General features: G+C 32.2%; 1 protein-coding gene across 6 annotated transcripts in view; it reads right to left on the bottom strand.

Moving 5' to 3' along the window:
* Positions 1–1241: 1241 nt before the first annotated feature.
* POSTN (periostin) overlaps positions 1242–12270 on the bottom strand; it is a 34291-nt gene continuing 23262 nt past the window's right edge. For 2 of the 6 annotated variants that reach the window (XM_004282233.3, XM_012537591.3), the window contains 6 exons: positions 10333–10422; positions 9567–9656; positions 8461–8538; positions 7996–8079; positions 3597–3638; positions 1242–2043 (listed from right to left, as the gene is read on the bottom strand). In XM_004282233.3, coding sequence (XP_004282281.1) covers positions 2006–2043; positions 3597–3638; positions 7996–8079; positions 8461–8538; positions 9567–9656; positions 10333–10422 — 422 coding nt within the window. In that variant the 3' untranslated portion in view covers positions 1242–2005. The remainder of the gene's footprint in view (positions 2044–3596; positions 3639–7995; positions 8080–8460; positions 8539–9566; positions 9657–10332; positions 10423–12270) is intronic. The other 4 variants (XM_004282234.3, XM_033410072.2, XM_004282235.3 and 1 more) reach the window with 3 other exon arrangements.

Here is a 12270-nt window from a genome sequence, read left to right as displayed (position 1 = left end):
TGCTAGATTTTTGTATGTATACTCTCAAATACTGATTTCTTTTCTCCTATGGTACAAAAAAACCCATCAGGGCCTTAAAATTAAAGGTAACAGTCTTTAAAAATATCCCTCGGTTTCATCCCTACTGTCTCCGATGACCATGTTCAAAGTCGAACTTTGCAACACCTGGTTCATTATCAAATGCAAACCCTGAAGGGAGCTAACTGAATGAATCCATATACTCTTTGTTCTATCCAATCAACCTGTGATCTTCCAGAGGATTATTAACAACATGCTGTCTGTCTGGAATAGCCATCTGTGTTAATGATGATGTAGTATATTCTACCAGCACCACCTTACGTAACCACTTCCTTTGAATCATTTTGGTTAAAACACAGCCACACTCTGTCCAGTTTAGATTGCAGTCCAAAGATTCTCTACATGAGTACTGAGTTGGTAGGACATTTTGTTTCTTGGCAAGGGCTCTAAATGCTAGGCATAAATCTCACCACTGTCCAGACTAGGAAACATTCTGGAAAACCCAGGCTACCCAGACTTCCGCAGTTAGTGGCACCATTAGAACTTTATATCTCACTTCCTTACCTCAATTGCTCCTCAAAGAACCAATGCTTTTCAGCTACCTCAAATCTTTTCAGATCCTTTAGTATTACTCTAGGGCTGAGCCTCTGATCCAAGAGGTATCTTTAGTTTGGTCTTCCTCAGTTTTATAGTCTCTCAATGACCAACTTTCAATGCATGATATAATTTATCACACTATCACAAGTCAGTTTCTCAGCAGTATGGGTTCTATTCCCTGTCTGCTCTTATCTCTAGTCCAAGATAAGGATGACATTTATTGAGATCTGAGTAGATCAAACTGATCTCTTTATCATTCTCAGCAAACCAATATTTTTCTGCCCCTCCTTTTTCATGTAGTAGACTCTTAATGTTACTTCAAGTCTCTGTTAAGGGCATCTCTTTGGCTCCTTCTATGTTAGCCTAAGCCTAGGAATAATTAATTGAGGTATTTGTGCTCCTGTAGTGCTGTTTATTCTTCTATTATAGCCCATGGTACATTGTGGATTATTGATTTGTCTTTTTACCCTTTGAGGACAGTAGTTGTCTAATTCTTCTTTTGAATCCTCATAACTTAGCACAGTTCCAGGGTTATATTATGTACTCAGTTGATGTTTAATTATTTCTTCATTGTATAATGATTATTTATATATCATAATAGTTTTAAAAATTTGAAAAACACTAAATTCATTCAATTTCCTTTAATGAGTATTTGTTATATAAAAAAAAAGAGGTATAAAGTCCTGTTCCCAAGTCCAAACCTCTTATTAACTTAAACCTTGAGTTTTTTGAATTACCCACTTTGAAGTAATTCTTTTTATACCTGAAAAATGGATTTATTGAAATGTTTGAGATAAAAATATGTATTGCAAGAAGCATAAGACAAACATTTCAAGAGTACAAAATTAGTTGTAGAAATAACATAATTTTCTGGTAAACCCACATTGTATTACAAATGTGCAAACCTTTTTGATACAAAAGTTTTGGTTTTCTTATTTTTTTTTTATACTAAGCACCCATTTTTATTTATCCATTTCCCATTGAGAGGTAACTCCTTGCATGCATTTTATCTATCCATTATTCAAGGTTCAATCTTCTCAAGGGGATAACAGCTCACCACTCTGAGATTTGAACTGTAATTAATCCAGTGGCAAGGATTTTCTCTCATGGATTCCAGAGTTAGCCAGAAATTTTAATGTCAAGATGTAAAAGCCTGTAAGGTTGTTACGTTTCCCTCAGATTCTATCCCACAGGAGGCTAAGCCCACAATTTCCCTCCTGTTTCTCATTCAGAAAAAAAAAATACTATATTTGCATTCAGAATTGTTCAGTGATTGCTTTTTTGTGCTGGTGGTTCATTTCTTCACGTCAGCGTGGCTCTCATATTTTTCCTTTAAGATCAGGTTGTTGATTTAGGACTTTGTAAACTTTGTTGTCTGGTGTCTGGATTTTCACTGAGGACGATCTTCCCTTGATCGTCTTCTAGATCCTGATTAGGAAGAAGGGAGAGCATATAGATTGTAAATGTGATGAAACTATAGTGTTTAAGAATATGATATTTTATGCATAACTATATCTATAAAAGACCATCATTTCTTATTATAATAAATGTTAGATTGTTTTCTTAATAATATATTCTGGTTATGATGATAAAACCAAGTCCTCTTTTGATCAAAGGTATATGAAAATAATAATTTAAAGTGATGATTTTAGTTCCTTAGAAAATTTGGATGAATTTTCATGTTTAGAAGAAATCTGTGATAAAGCCTTCAGTTAAAAATTATGTGTACAACCTAAATGTCCTGCGTTAGATGAATGGATAAACAAGATGTGGTACATATATACAATGGAATATTACCCAGCCATAAAAAGGAACAAAATTGGGTCATTTGTAGAGATGTGGATGGACCTAGAGTCTGTCATACAGAGTGAACTAAGCCCAAAAGAGAAGAACAAATATCGTATATTAATGCATAGATGTGGAATCTAGAAAAATCTTACAGATGAACCTATTTCTAGGGCAGGAATAGAGATGTAGACATAGGGAATGGACATGTGGACATGGGGTGGGGAAGGGGAATGAGGGGCTAAGGGAGATTGTTTGACATAAATACACTACCATTTGTAAAATAGCTAGTGGGAACCTGCTTTATAGCACAGGGAGCTCACCTTAGTGCTCTGTGATGACCTAGTTGGGTGGATGGGGGGTGGGTGGGCGGGAGGTCCAAGAGGGAGGGGATATAGGTATACATTTAGCTGATTCACTTCATTGTGCAGCAGAAACTAACACAACATTGTAAAGCAATTTTACTCCAATAAAAAAAAAATTATGTGTACAATTGAGTCTTTAGTTTCAAATGTCTAGATTGGACTGGGTTAAAATCAGATATGTCTATAATGCATTCATAAGCCTTCAACTTCTTTTGACTATTAGTATATAATTATCTTAGAAATTCCAAATATGTAATTATTTTAAGTTCCACAAGGGAAATCTTTGAGTTTTGAATGCATCAGAATGTAAGGTAACCTATGTGGAAGATTAGAAAATGCACATAAATAAAGTTATAAAGAAAATTATAGTGCATGGGTGATATATACATGTATATAACCTACACATTATATCAAAATTTTGTACATACCTATATTAATCATTTTCTATGTGTGTACAGTAGATACAGTTTTGAATTTATTTTTGTCTCAAACTGTAGCCTCATTTTAAATAATAGTTTCACAGAGTTCAGGTCTACCTGCTACCCATTTTTGCTCAACTCTGGTATTCAAGGGTTTCTTTTCAAATTAATTCTACTTGAGTCTACCTCAGTGGTTCAGTATGTCTAGCACTTTACATGAGTATAATTGCCTTTCTTTTAACATTTGTTTTTCTTATATTCTATTAATAGTGAAAGATTTATTTTCTGATTCATATCATCAAAATACTTTGCTCAAAATAAAATATATTAGAATACTCTCCTTTTCTTTGGTTTGTCTTAATATAACAAAAGGTTTGTCATATATGCAAATTACCATAGTCAATATATTTACCTTGAATTCTTTTGTTGGCTTGTATCTTCCTCACAGGTGTGTCTGAAATTAAATAGCTTTAGTTAAAAATACTTTGAAATTATGACTAATATGAGACAGGAAACCATAGTTGATCAGAAGAGTATAAAGTTTTAAATAAACATCATGTAAACATGTAGATTTCTTTTGGAGTAGTGAGACTTTTGCACTGGCAACAAACAGACATTTGTTTTCCATATATCATAATGAATGTTTACTATTTGCAAAACATATTGTTTTATTATGGCATGTAGCACCCCAGATGATGTTCCATTGTTGCATGGAGTGACTTACATGACTTTTTCACCCTTTTTATGAAAAGCATCACTTTATGATGAAAGGATGTCTAACATTCTATAAAGTTTAGCAGAAGTATCTTCCCAGAGATATCCACTCATTTTTTCCAGTCATTCCTATTTGTGATGTATCAGACTTCTGCCTCTGTAAAATTCTCATTGTAAATTAATCTATGATCAACTTATAATACATGAGGACAACAAAATATCATAACTCTAGAAATATACCAGTAAGCAATTCAGGAAGTGTGTGCCAACATACTCCCCAATTTAATTCCAATCCTACAAGACCATTTAAAAGTTAAGTAGCTAAAAATAATAAAATCTTTCTTATTTTAGAATTTTAAGTGTCTCATAACAATGCAGTTTTTTGTTGTTATAGTTGCAAAATACTTCCCAATTCCTCATTTTTCTTTTAAATCATTGTCAAGACCACTTGGTCAACCTAAATTCACATTTTCACTCTGTCGTTGGACATTTGAGATCAATGAATAAGTGTGGTCCCTATGGCGACTTTCTTTCTCTGCTTACCTTTTTTACTCCAAGTTTTGAATTCTTGATTTTTATGTATCATCTATACTCAACAATGAAGTCAAAATTTTTGTTTTATATATATATTCAATTCTCTGAAATCCCATGAAAAATAAGACATGAGACTATCACCAACAGTATTGTGGGCTGTATAATATCAAGTTTAAAAAAAAGGGAAAGAAACATTAAGCATTTTTTGAAGAATTCTGTTTCTGTCTACATAGCATATTTCCAACATGTCTTTTTCCCCCCCAGAATATAAGATACATAACCATTTATCACACTATATTAATACTATAATAAAATACAGAACTAGAGAAAACCTCATTAGGTTGGATTAGTGAGGGAAAGTTTATGTGAGATAGAAAAGTCTGAATTATGGAATATGCTCCAGTTGATATATTTTTCTTAACTTCAGGTTTACTTGGTCACAAAAAATGGCTTATAAAATGTTGCCATGAAAAGATGGATCCAGTCTTTAAGCAGTGAACAAAAAGCATTGTTTATAATGGACTTATTAAATTCCAAAGAGCACTTATTATGCAATTTAAAACAATATTTTGACATTACTTTTCAAAACAAGCACTTACACTCAGATTTTCTTTTATAAATTTGGCAGCATCCAATTAATATATATCCAATTAACTAACTTGTTAATTTATTATTATTTGGCTATGATAAAATCAAAATAAGAAGTGTTCATTGTGGCAAACAAACATCTCTGGAAGAAAAGCTTGATTAAAGTGCAGAAAACCAGATTTGCGCTCAGTGGCCCTCTGCCATCTCAAACTGAATGACACTTGTATTAGGTCGTGTTTAGAGAAGCTAAATATGGCAAGATAAATTAATCATTGAACAATCCCACAAAAATGCTCCTCTCCACCACATGTTTCCTGAAACATACAAAATGCTTCAGCTCACTTATTTGCAAGATTTTTGCATTTTTACATGGCTATGACTTTGGAAATTTAGAGTGTAAAATATTACTTTGTTGACCATGTTAACGTTAATTGACCGTAATCCTCATAGTAGCTAACATCACTGAGAGTTTATATGCGCTGAACATTATTCCAAGTGCTTTTCACATATTGATTCATTTACATGTAGGTAACATTACTATCCCCACTTTTCAGATTAAGAAAGCAAGGCAGGAAAGCATCAATTTATAATACAAGTTAGTTCAAGTTGGAACCCAGATTGGAAGCCAGACCTACAACCTGATCCTATGTTCTCTACAGAAGCCATAAATCTTTACATGTTATACAGGCAGATTTGTCAAAACCTTCCCAGATAACTTCTTGTTGTTGTTCCTTTCTCCATAGCCTACTACTTTGCTGTTCTCCCTTAATTACTTTAGTAGTTTCAGTAAATGTAGTTCTATCTAAGACAAGAGTGAAAAACTCAACACATTTTATGAGAAGAAGTTTTAGTTAAGGGGTCTGAAGTGTTTCAATGACAGATCATATTGTACCAAACTGACCACTTAGCCATGTTAATAAGAATGACCTAAATGATTGAGGAATACACTCAGTTCATCAAAATGTACCATATGTACCACAATATGAGTAGTTCAGATAGAAAACTCCAAGCTTTGAGATGAAGACCACATTTACCTATAGATCAATTATCAATACTCTGAAAGAAAAAAAAAAGCCAATCTTGCATGACATAATCTTTATTTACACCAGCTTCTTTGTAAATTGGCGTCTCTTGGGATCTAGACAAGAGACACTTGTTATTCAGTGTTGACCCAATGGTTTTACAGGGCTGGAAGAAAGAAAACTAGCATGTCCACTTAGTGTCCAGATATTAGTAACTATACTGCTTATATTGTCTTTCTTATGAGAAAAAAAAAAACCCTTGGAAATGTTTTGATAAAAACTTATGTTGTGACATTGACAAAACCAGTGCATTATGAATATGTGGAGAAACCAAATACTGGGAACTAAAGGAATCAACCTTTGGGATGAACATAAACTAGAGTTAAAGAAGGATTCCATTAACAAAAATTAGAGTATCTTATTCTTGTAACAGGTATTATCTTCTCTTGGCTGAAGTTAGTCTTCAGCACTTAGTTCGTCGTTTATAATGGACTTGTTAATGGGGGCTTATTGAAGGGGAGGAAAACATACTTACCGAAGTTTAAGCCTAAATAAATTAAAGCAATATATACAAGTGCAGTTACTAATTGGTTCATTCTCTACAAAGCACTGCCATTCTACAAAGCCGCTTACTATGGCAAGGACTGAAAAAAAAAAAGAATTCAACTTAATTTTCATGTCTTCACCTCTTCCCTCAAATCCCTACCTTTTTCTAGTACAGTGTTAAGCATTTAGGGGTAGATGAGTAAATTCTGTATTAGATGTCACAGGAAACTGGTTCTGTTGTGGCTTTGGGAGTGTCACATATTCCCTGGAGTCTGAAAGGAAATCTTGTATTTTTCAGACACATATTTTTCTATTGAGGGGAAATTCAATCATTGGTTCAATAAAAATTATTTATTTTTACTATCACTGAACAGTATCAATACTATGTAAGAGATTCTACCTATATAAAAGTAAAGAATAAAACAATAATTGCCAAAAATATACATGGTCCCAAGAGAATTTACAACTTCTTGGACATAGTACTACAATTTTTTAAAATTTTAAGGATAAAACCCATTGGGACCATAATTTGGATAAACATTAAACTTCGATTTAGTGTTTCTCAATTCACAGTATATTTCAAAGAGCATATTTGATTTTTTTAAATAATTTAAATACTTGTTTCTCTAAAACAATTTCTTACCTTAAATTCTTTTATTGTTAAGAAAATGAACTGGAAATTAATTTATTCAAATACCAATTACCCAAATTATACTTTATTAACATTTACTATTTCTTTGAGTAATTACCATTGAGAGTTTGTGTAAGATTTTGAATTCTTTTTTTTCTTCTTTCCTTTTAAAAGTAGGTCCTTTTAACGCCATAGGCAGAGAACATTCCATATTTTAAATATTAAAATTAATTTCATATGCAAAATAATTTACAGCTCCAGGTATAGATTATGACTCAAACTGTTAGAAGAAACAGATAACCCATTCCCAAGTATGTAGTTTTGGAAAATAAAAATACTAAATGCAATTTTTTTGCTAGATCTATGCACTTAAAAAATTCATAAACATGCCTCTTATTATTGTTGTGGGTGCAGTGAATACATTTTTTAAAATATAAAAAGTATTTCAATTTGGGCTTCTTTAAATAACTACCAATTTTTAAAGTATCCCCCTTTCACATACAAAAATATCTTTACAGTTGTCTGTATCAAAGCAAAAAAATATTCACTGCTCCCCATTGAACTTTTTAAAGACTGTTTAAACTAGTAATTCTTTCTTTATAACGCTTACTATAACCACCATTGACCCAATCAGTCTGTTAAGACAGACATGATGTTGTCTTTTTTAACCTAACTAAAAAAAAACAAAATAAAACCTGAATGCTCAGTCTTTAAAAAGTTGAAAATCTCAGTTATCAGAACCTGTTAAGTGGGTTAGTTGTTTCCCTTTTACTAACCTCCCTGAAGCAGTCTTTTAATTTCTTCATCTTCAAATAAATGACCATCACCACCTTCAATGAATTTGGTGACCTTGGTGACCTCTGAGAGGATACATGTTTATAGCAGAAATTGGTTTATGTAATAAAAAGGCAGGAGACGTGATGTGATATATAATGGCATCTGTCCAACAATGAATTCCAGACCAACACTTGGTTCTTTCTTGGTTTTTAGTGTTACTTTTTGATAAACCAATTTTCTTACAAAGTTGTTGAACACTGTATAGCAAATATAGAACAAAACAATCAATATGACTGTCATTTGAGTTTCATCCCCTATCTTTGGACTTTTTTCTTGTGTTGGTATGGAACTAGAACAAAGGAATGAGATAGAGTAGAAAGTGTAAGAGGCTTCAAAGATTATTTTAGACTTTGACATAGATAGCTTAAAGAAATCCACATTCTTATTCTTCTAGACATACTGACCTTCTTGCAACAATTTCTTCAGAGTTTCGTCTGCTTCTCCACCACTAGTTGAAATTCTAGTGTATTTTATTTCAGGACCTAAGGGAAAGACAAAAAAATAATAATAATAAGGAACTGAAACAAGGCTGGGCAAACTTCCTCTGTAAGGGTCACATAGAAAGTAATTTAGACCTTATGGGTCTTGTGGTCTGTGTTGCAGCTATTTAACTTTGTCCTTTAGAGTGCAAATAGCCATACACACTGTATAAATGAATGGTCACACTGTGTTCCAATAAAACTTTATTTACATAAGTAGGTGGCATGGGCCATATTTGCTGACTGCTTGTTTAAACATGGACTGCCAGGGAATTCCCAAAGACTTAAAAAATAGCTGAATTCAGAATTTTAGACTAATTCACTGATGGGAGACTGATACAGAGGTTTACTGAAATTATTGATCAGTTGTTCTATATAAGCTTGCATATTATTTTGGTGTGTAGATGTGTATGTGTAAACCTTAAGATTAAAGGAAAATCGAAGGAGGGAATGGTTTTTTTCTAGGATTTAGTAACTCATTAATAAATAGCAAAGTGAAGATAGTGTATTATATGATACACATGCATATTCATAATAAAAACACAGGCTTATAGATTTGTCCCAAAATTTCCAATTCAGAGGAAAACATAGATTACATATTTAGGATTAGTATTATTTCTACCAAAAAAGAAATAAAATGACTTCAGTAACCACTAAGAAAATGACTTAGTTTCTTTAATGATTCTTATAGAGATATTTTAGGATTAAATGGTTTGCTCTTTATAATCCAGGCATAGTTCATATACAGAGTTAAAAATTACCTGTAAGATCTGCTTAGTAGAGAACTGTAATCCCAATCTAAACTTTTCTAAGAAGATTTTACAATAACTACATTTTTCAAGTGAGTTGGATTATCCCTTCTATCACTCACAGGTGATTTTTATCATCAAGGATGATGTATTGATATTTTATCAGGATAGTTTCTTTTACAGTGTTTCATGTGCACAATGCCAGTTATTTTTTTGTTATTCATTTTCATTATTTTTGATCAATATGAGATTCAGGATCACATTTGTTTAAAAAAAAATTACCTGTAATGATTCGTTCTTCTCTTGTCTCTTTTTCAGTTATTTCCACAGGCACTCCATCAATGATTTTGGTGTATTTTTTAATAATTGGCTCTGAAATAGGGGAAGAAAATGCATTTGATTTATCCCCTTATGGCATCTAAATGGCCATAAGCTAGACATTTTAATGATTAAATGTATTTCTCACAGCAATGCCATTTAGAATTCAATCATAATAATTTGGGGGACGTATCTCAAATAAATTCATATAACAGAGGTCTAAAAGGTAGTGGTTATGTCCTGAATCTTGGGTAAGGGAGAGAGCCAACTAGCAAGCTAACACTCCATGTCATATTTGTCTCTTGACTGTGGAATGAGTGTTCAGGGAGGGTCCAGGGAATTATACATCATTAGAATGGGAATCTTATAAGTCCTAGCAATGACTTATTAGTCAGTCTTATAGAATAGCCACTCTTTCTTCTAAGTACAATATGTTCTTTTGTATTGACATGATTGTTTTCATTATATTTCATAATCATCCTTGCATATGCAGAGTAATGACAGTTTTGTTGGAACTGATGAGTTAATGGTTAAATCAATTCCAACTATATCCATTAAAAGGTAAACTATGTTTTAATTGATCGGCTAATAAGAATCTGTAACTGAGAAAAGTTTTCCCACAATTTATATAAAACAAAAGTCCAAGAGAAAACCTCAGATATTCAATATATTTAAACCAACACTGTTTGAAAATGTTCACAGTAGGCTACAGGAAACACAGAGAACGCACCTCCGTGGATCACTTCAGTTACTGTTTCACCTTCTTTAATCAGCCTGAATTCAGGTTCACCTTCAATTTTGACCTTTGTTATTGTGGGTCCTAAGGCATTGTTTTAGGAGACAAATTATCATGTTAATGTAGTCCTTTAAATTTACCAGAACAGGAAATTTATTTCAACATTTGGTGTTGCTCAAATTTCAAAGTGGTTTCAGGCTTTATGAAATCGGTTTTAAACAGTTCCCATTGTCCTCAAATTAAACAGTATTTATGAGAACAAATAACTCAATCTATTGGTGTGCTACTAAAATAACTTCCATCTGCTTTAGCATTTAAATTGATGTTTAATTGATCCATTTATTCATAGTTGTAAAGTATGATCATGCAAAATATTATATGTGACTATACATTGTGAATCATACAGTATGAACAAATTTGAGTGGCTCTAATGATAACTAGTGTAGATCTTAATTTACCATACTGATATTGTCTATTACTTTCTTTTCTTGTTAAATTTTTAATTTAATTTTTAATCAGTCAATATCTTACATTTTTTATCTAATGGGCATAAGACTGAACATCAAAAAAGCCCAACTTTATGCCTACCTTTAAAATACGAAATTCAGGTTTTATGAGAAAATAGATTTGAGTACTTACCTTCTATATGTGAATGATGCATATATTTACTAATAAATAGTTAAACAGTCCTTCAAATGCAAAAGTTAAGTGTTGCATTTGACTTGCAAAATGATTTTGCTCCCAGAGAAAATCATTTTGAATGTTAGAAAGCAGATTACTACATTAGTTAATCAAGACTGTTTCTTAGAGAAGTTCAGTACATTTAACTCATACTGTGACACCCTTCAACAGTTGAATATAACTATATTTGCTTATCTTTGAGAGGGTTTATTTGTTTGTTCAGAAATTGTCAATGTACACCATGACCCAGAATTATATAGTCTAGGACAATCTAAAATAATGAAAACAAGAGTACAGTTCATTCAAACAGTAAGTATTTCGCACCATAATATTTGATCTATGTGGTCAAGGGACACTGAGTATCAAAACGTAAGCCCAAGTTTTAAGGAAACTTCAAAAGGAAAGAACAGCTAAGGAGTTTAAGAACAGGAAATGAGTTAATAAAATATCCCAATAGACATTTCTTTAGAAGAGCCTCAACTGGAATTTCAGAAACATCGTCTATCCTTAAATTCTATGAAGGCAGGGATTTACTACCAAAAAAATTTTTTTTTCATATTTATTCCTGGCGGGCACCTACGAGAGTACCCGGCACCATACGTGCTCAATATGTATTCAGTTGATTTATTCTTACTTCTAAAATTTGGTTAGGTACCGTTTATAAGAAACATCTTAAAATTGTGTCTTGGGGTCTAATTTATTTAGTAAGAATTCAAGAGTTATCGATGAATCAGCAAAAGTTCAAACAGTGAGAAGGAAATGCCAATAGTAATTCTAGAACTGGACAATTGTAAATGGCTGCCAAAATAAGTATTTGTCTCCCTCATTATATTGCACAAAGTAAAACTTCCAAATTGTTTAACTGGAGAGTTGTTAATGCATAGGTGACTTGACCCCATTTTTCATCTTAGTTCCCTTCATAGGAAAAACTCAAGTAGAGCTGATGCTTCATTGTGTTCCTAATTGAAGAAAAGTAATACAATAGAATCCTGCTCACAAAGATTGGGAAGATAAATGGGTTGAATGAAGAAGCTTGAAAGAAAAGAGAAGAATCTTTGAAAATAAAAATAGTACATGTGAATGATTTTTACTATAGAAGCTGTGTACAAGTGATTATACAAAATTTTAGGGAATCTGATTTTTAAAAAAGAGTACAAGAATCTAAACATCAAGGATCATTTTATCATTTTTCATTAAAATGATCAAGAAACATTTTCTCAACAAAAATTTCTGAGATTTAACTTCTTAAAT

This window comes from Orcinus orca, chromosome 18 (assembly GCF_937001465.1).
Source record: "Orcinus orca chromosome 18, mOrcOrc1.1, whole genome shotgun sequence".
NCBI classification, from domain to species: Eukaryota; Metazoa; Chordata; class Mammalia; order Artiodactyla; family Delphinidae; genus Orcinus; species Orcinus orca.
This window is presented reverse-complemented; position numbering and strand designations above follow the sequence as displayed.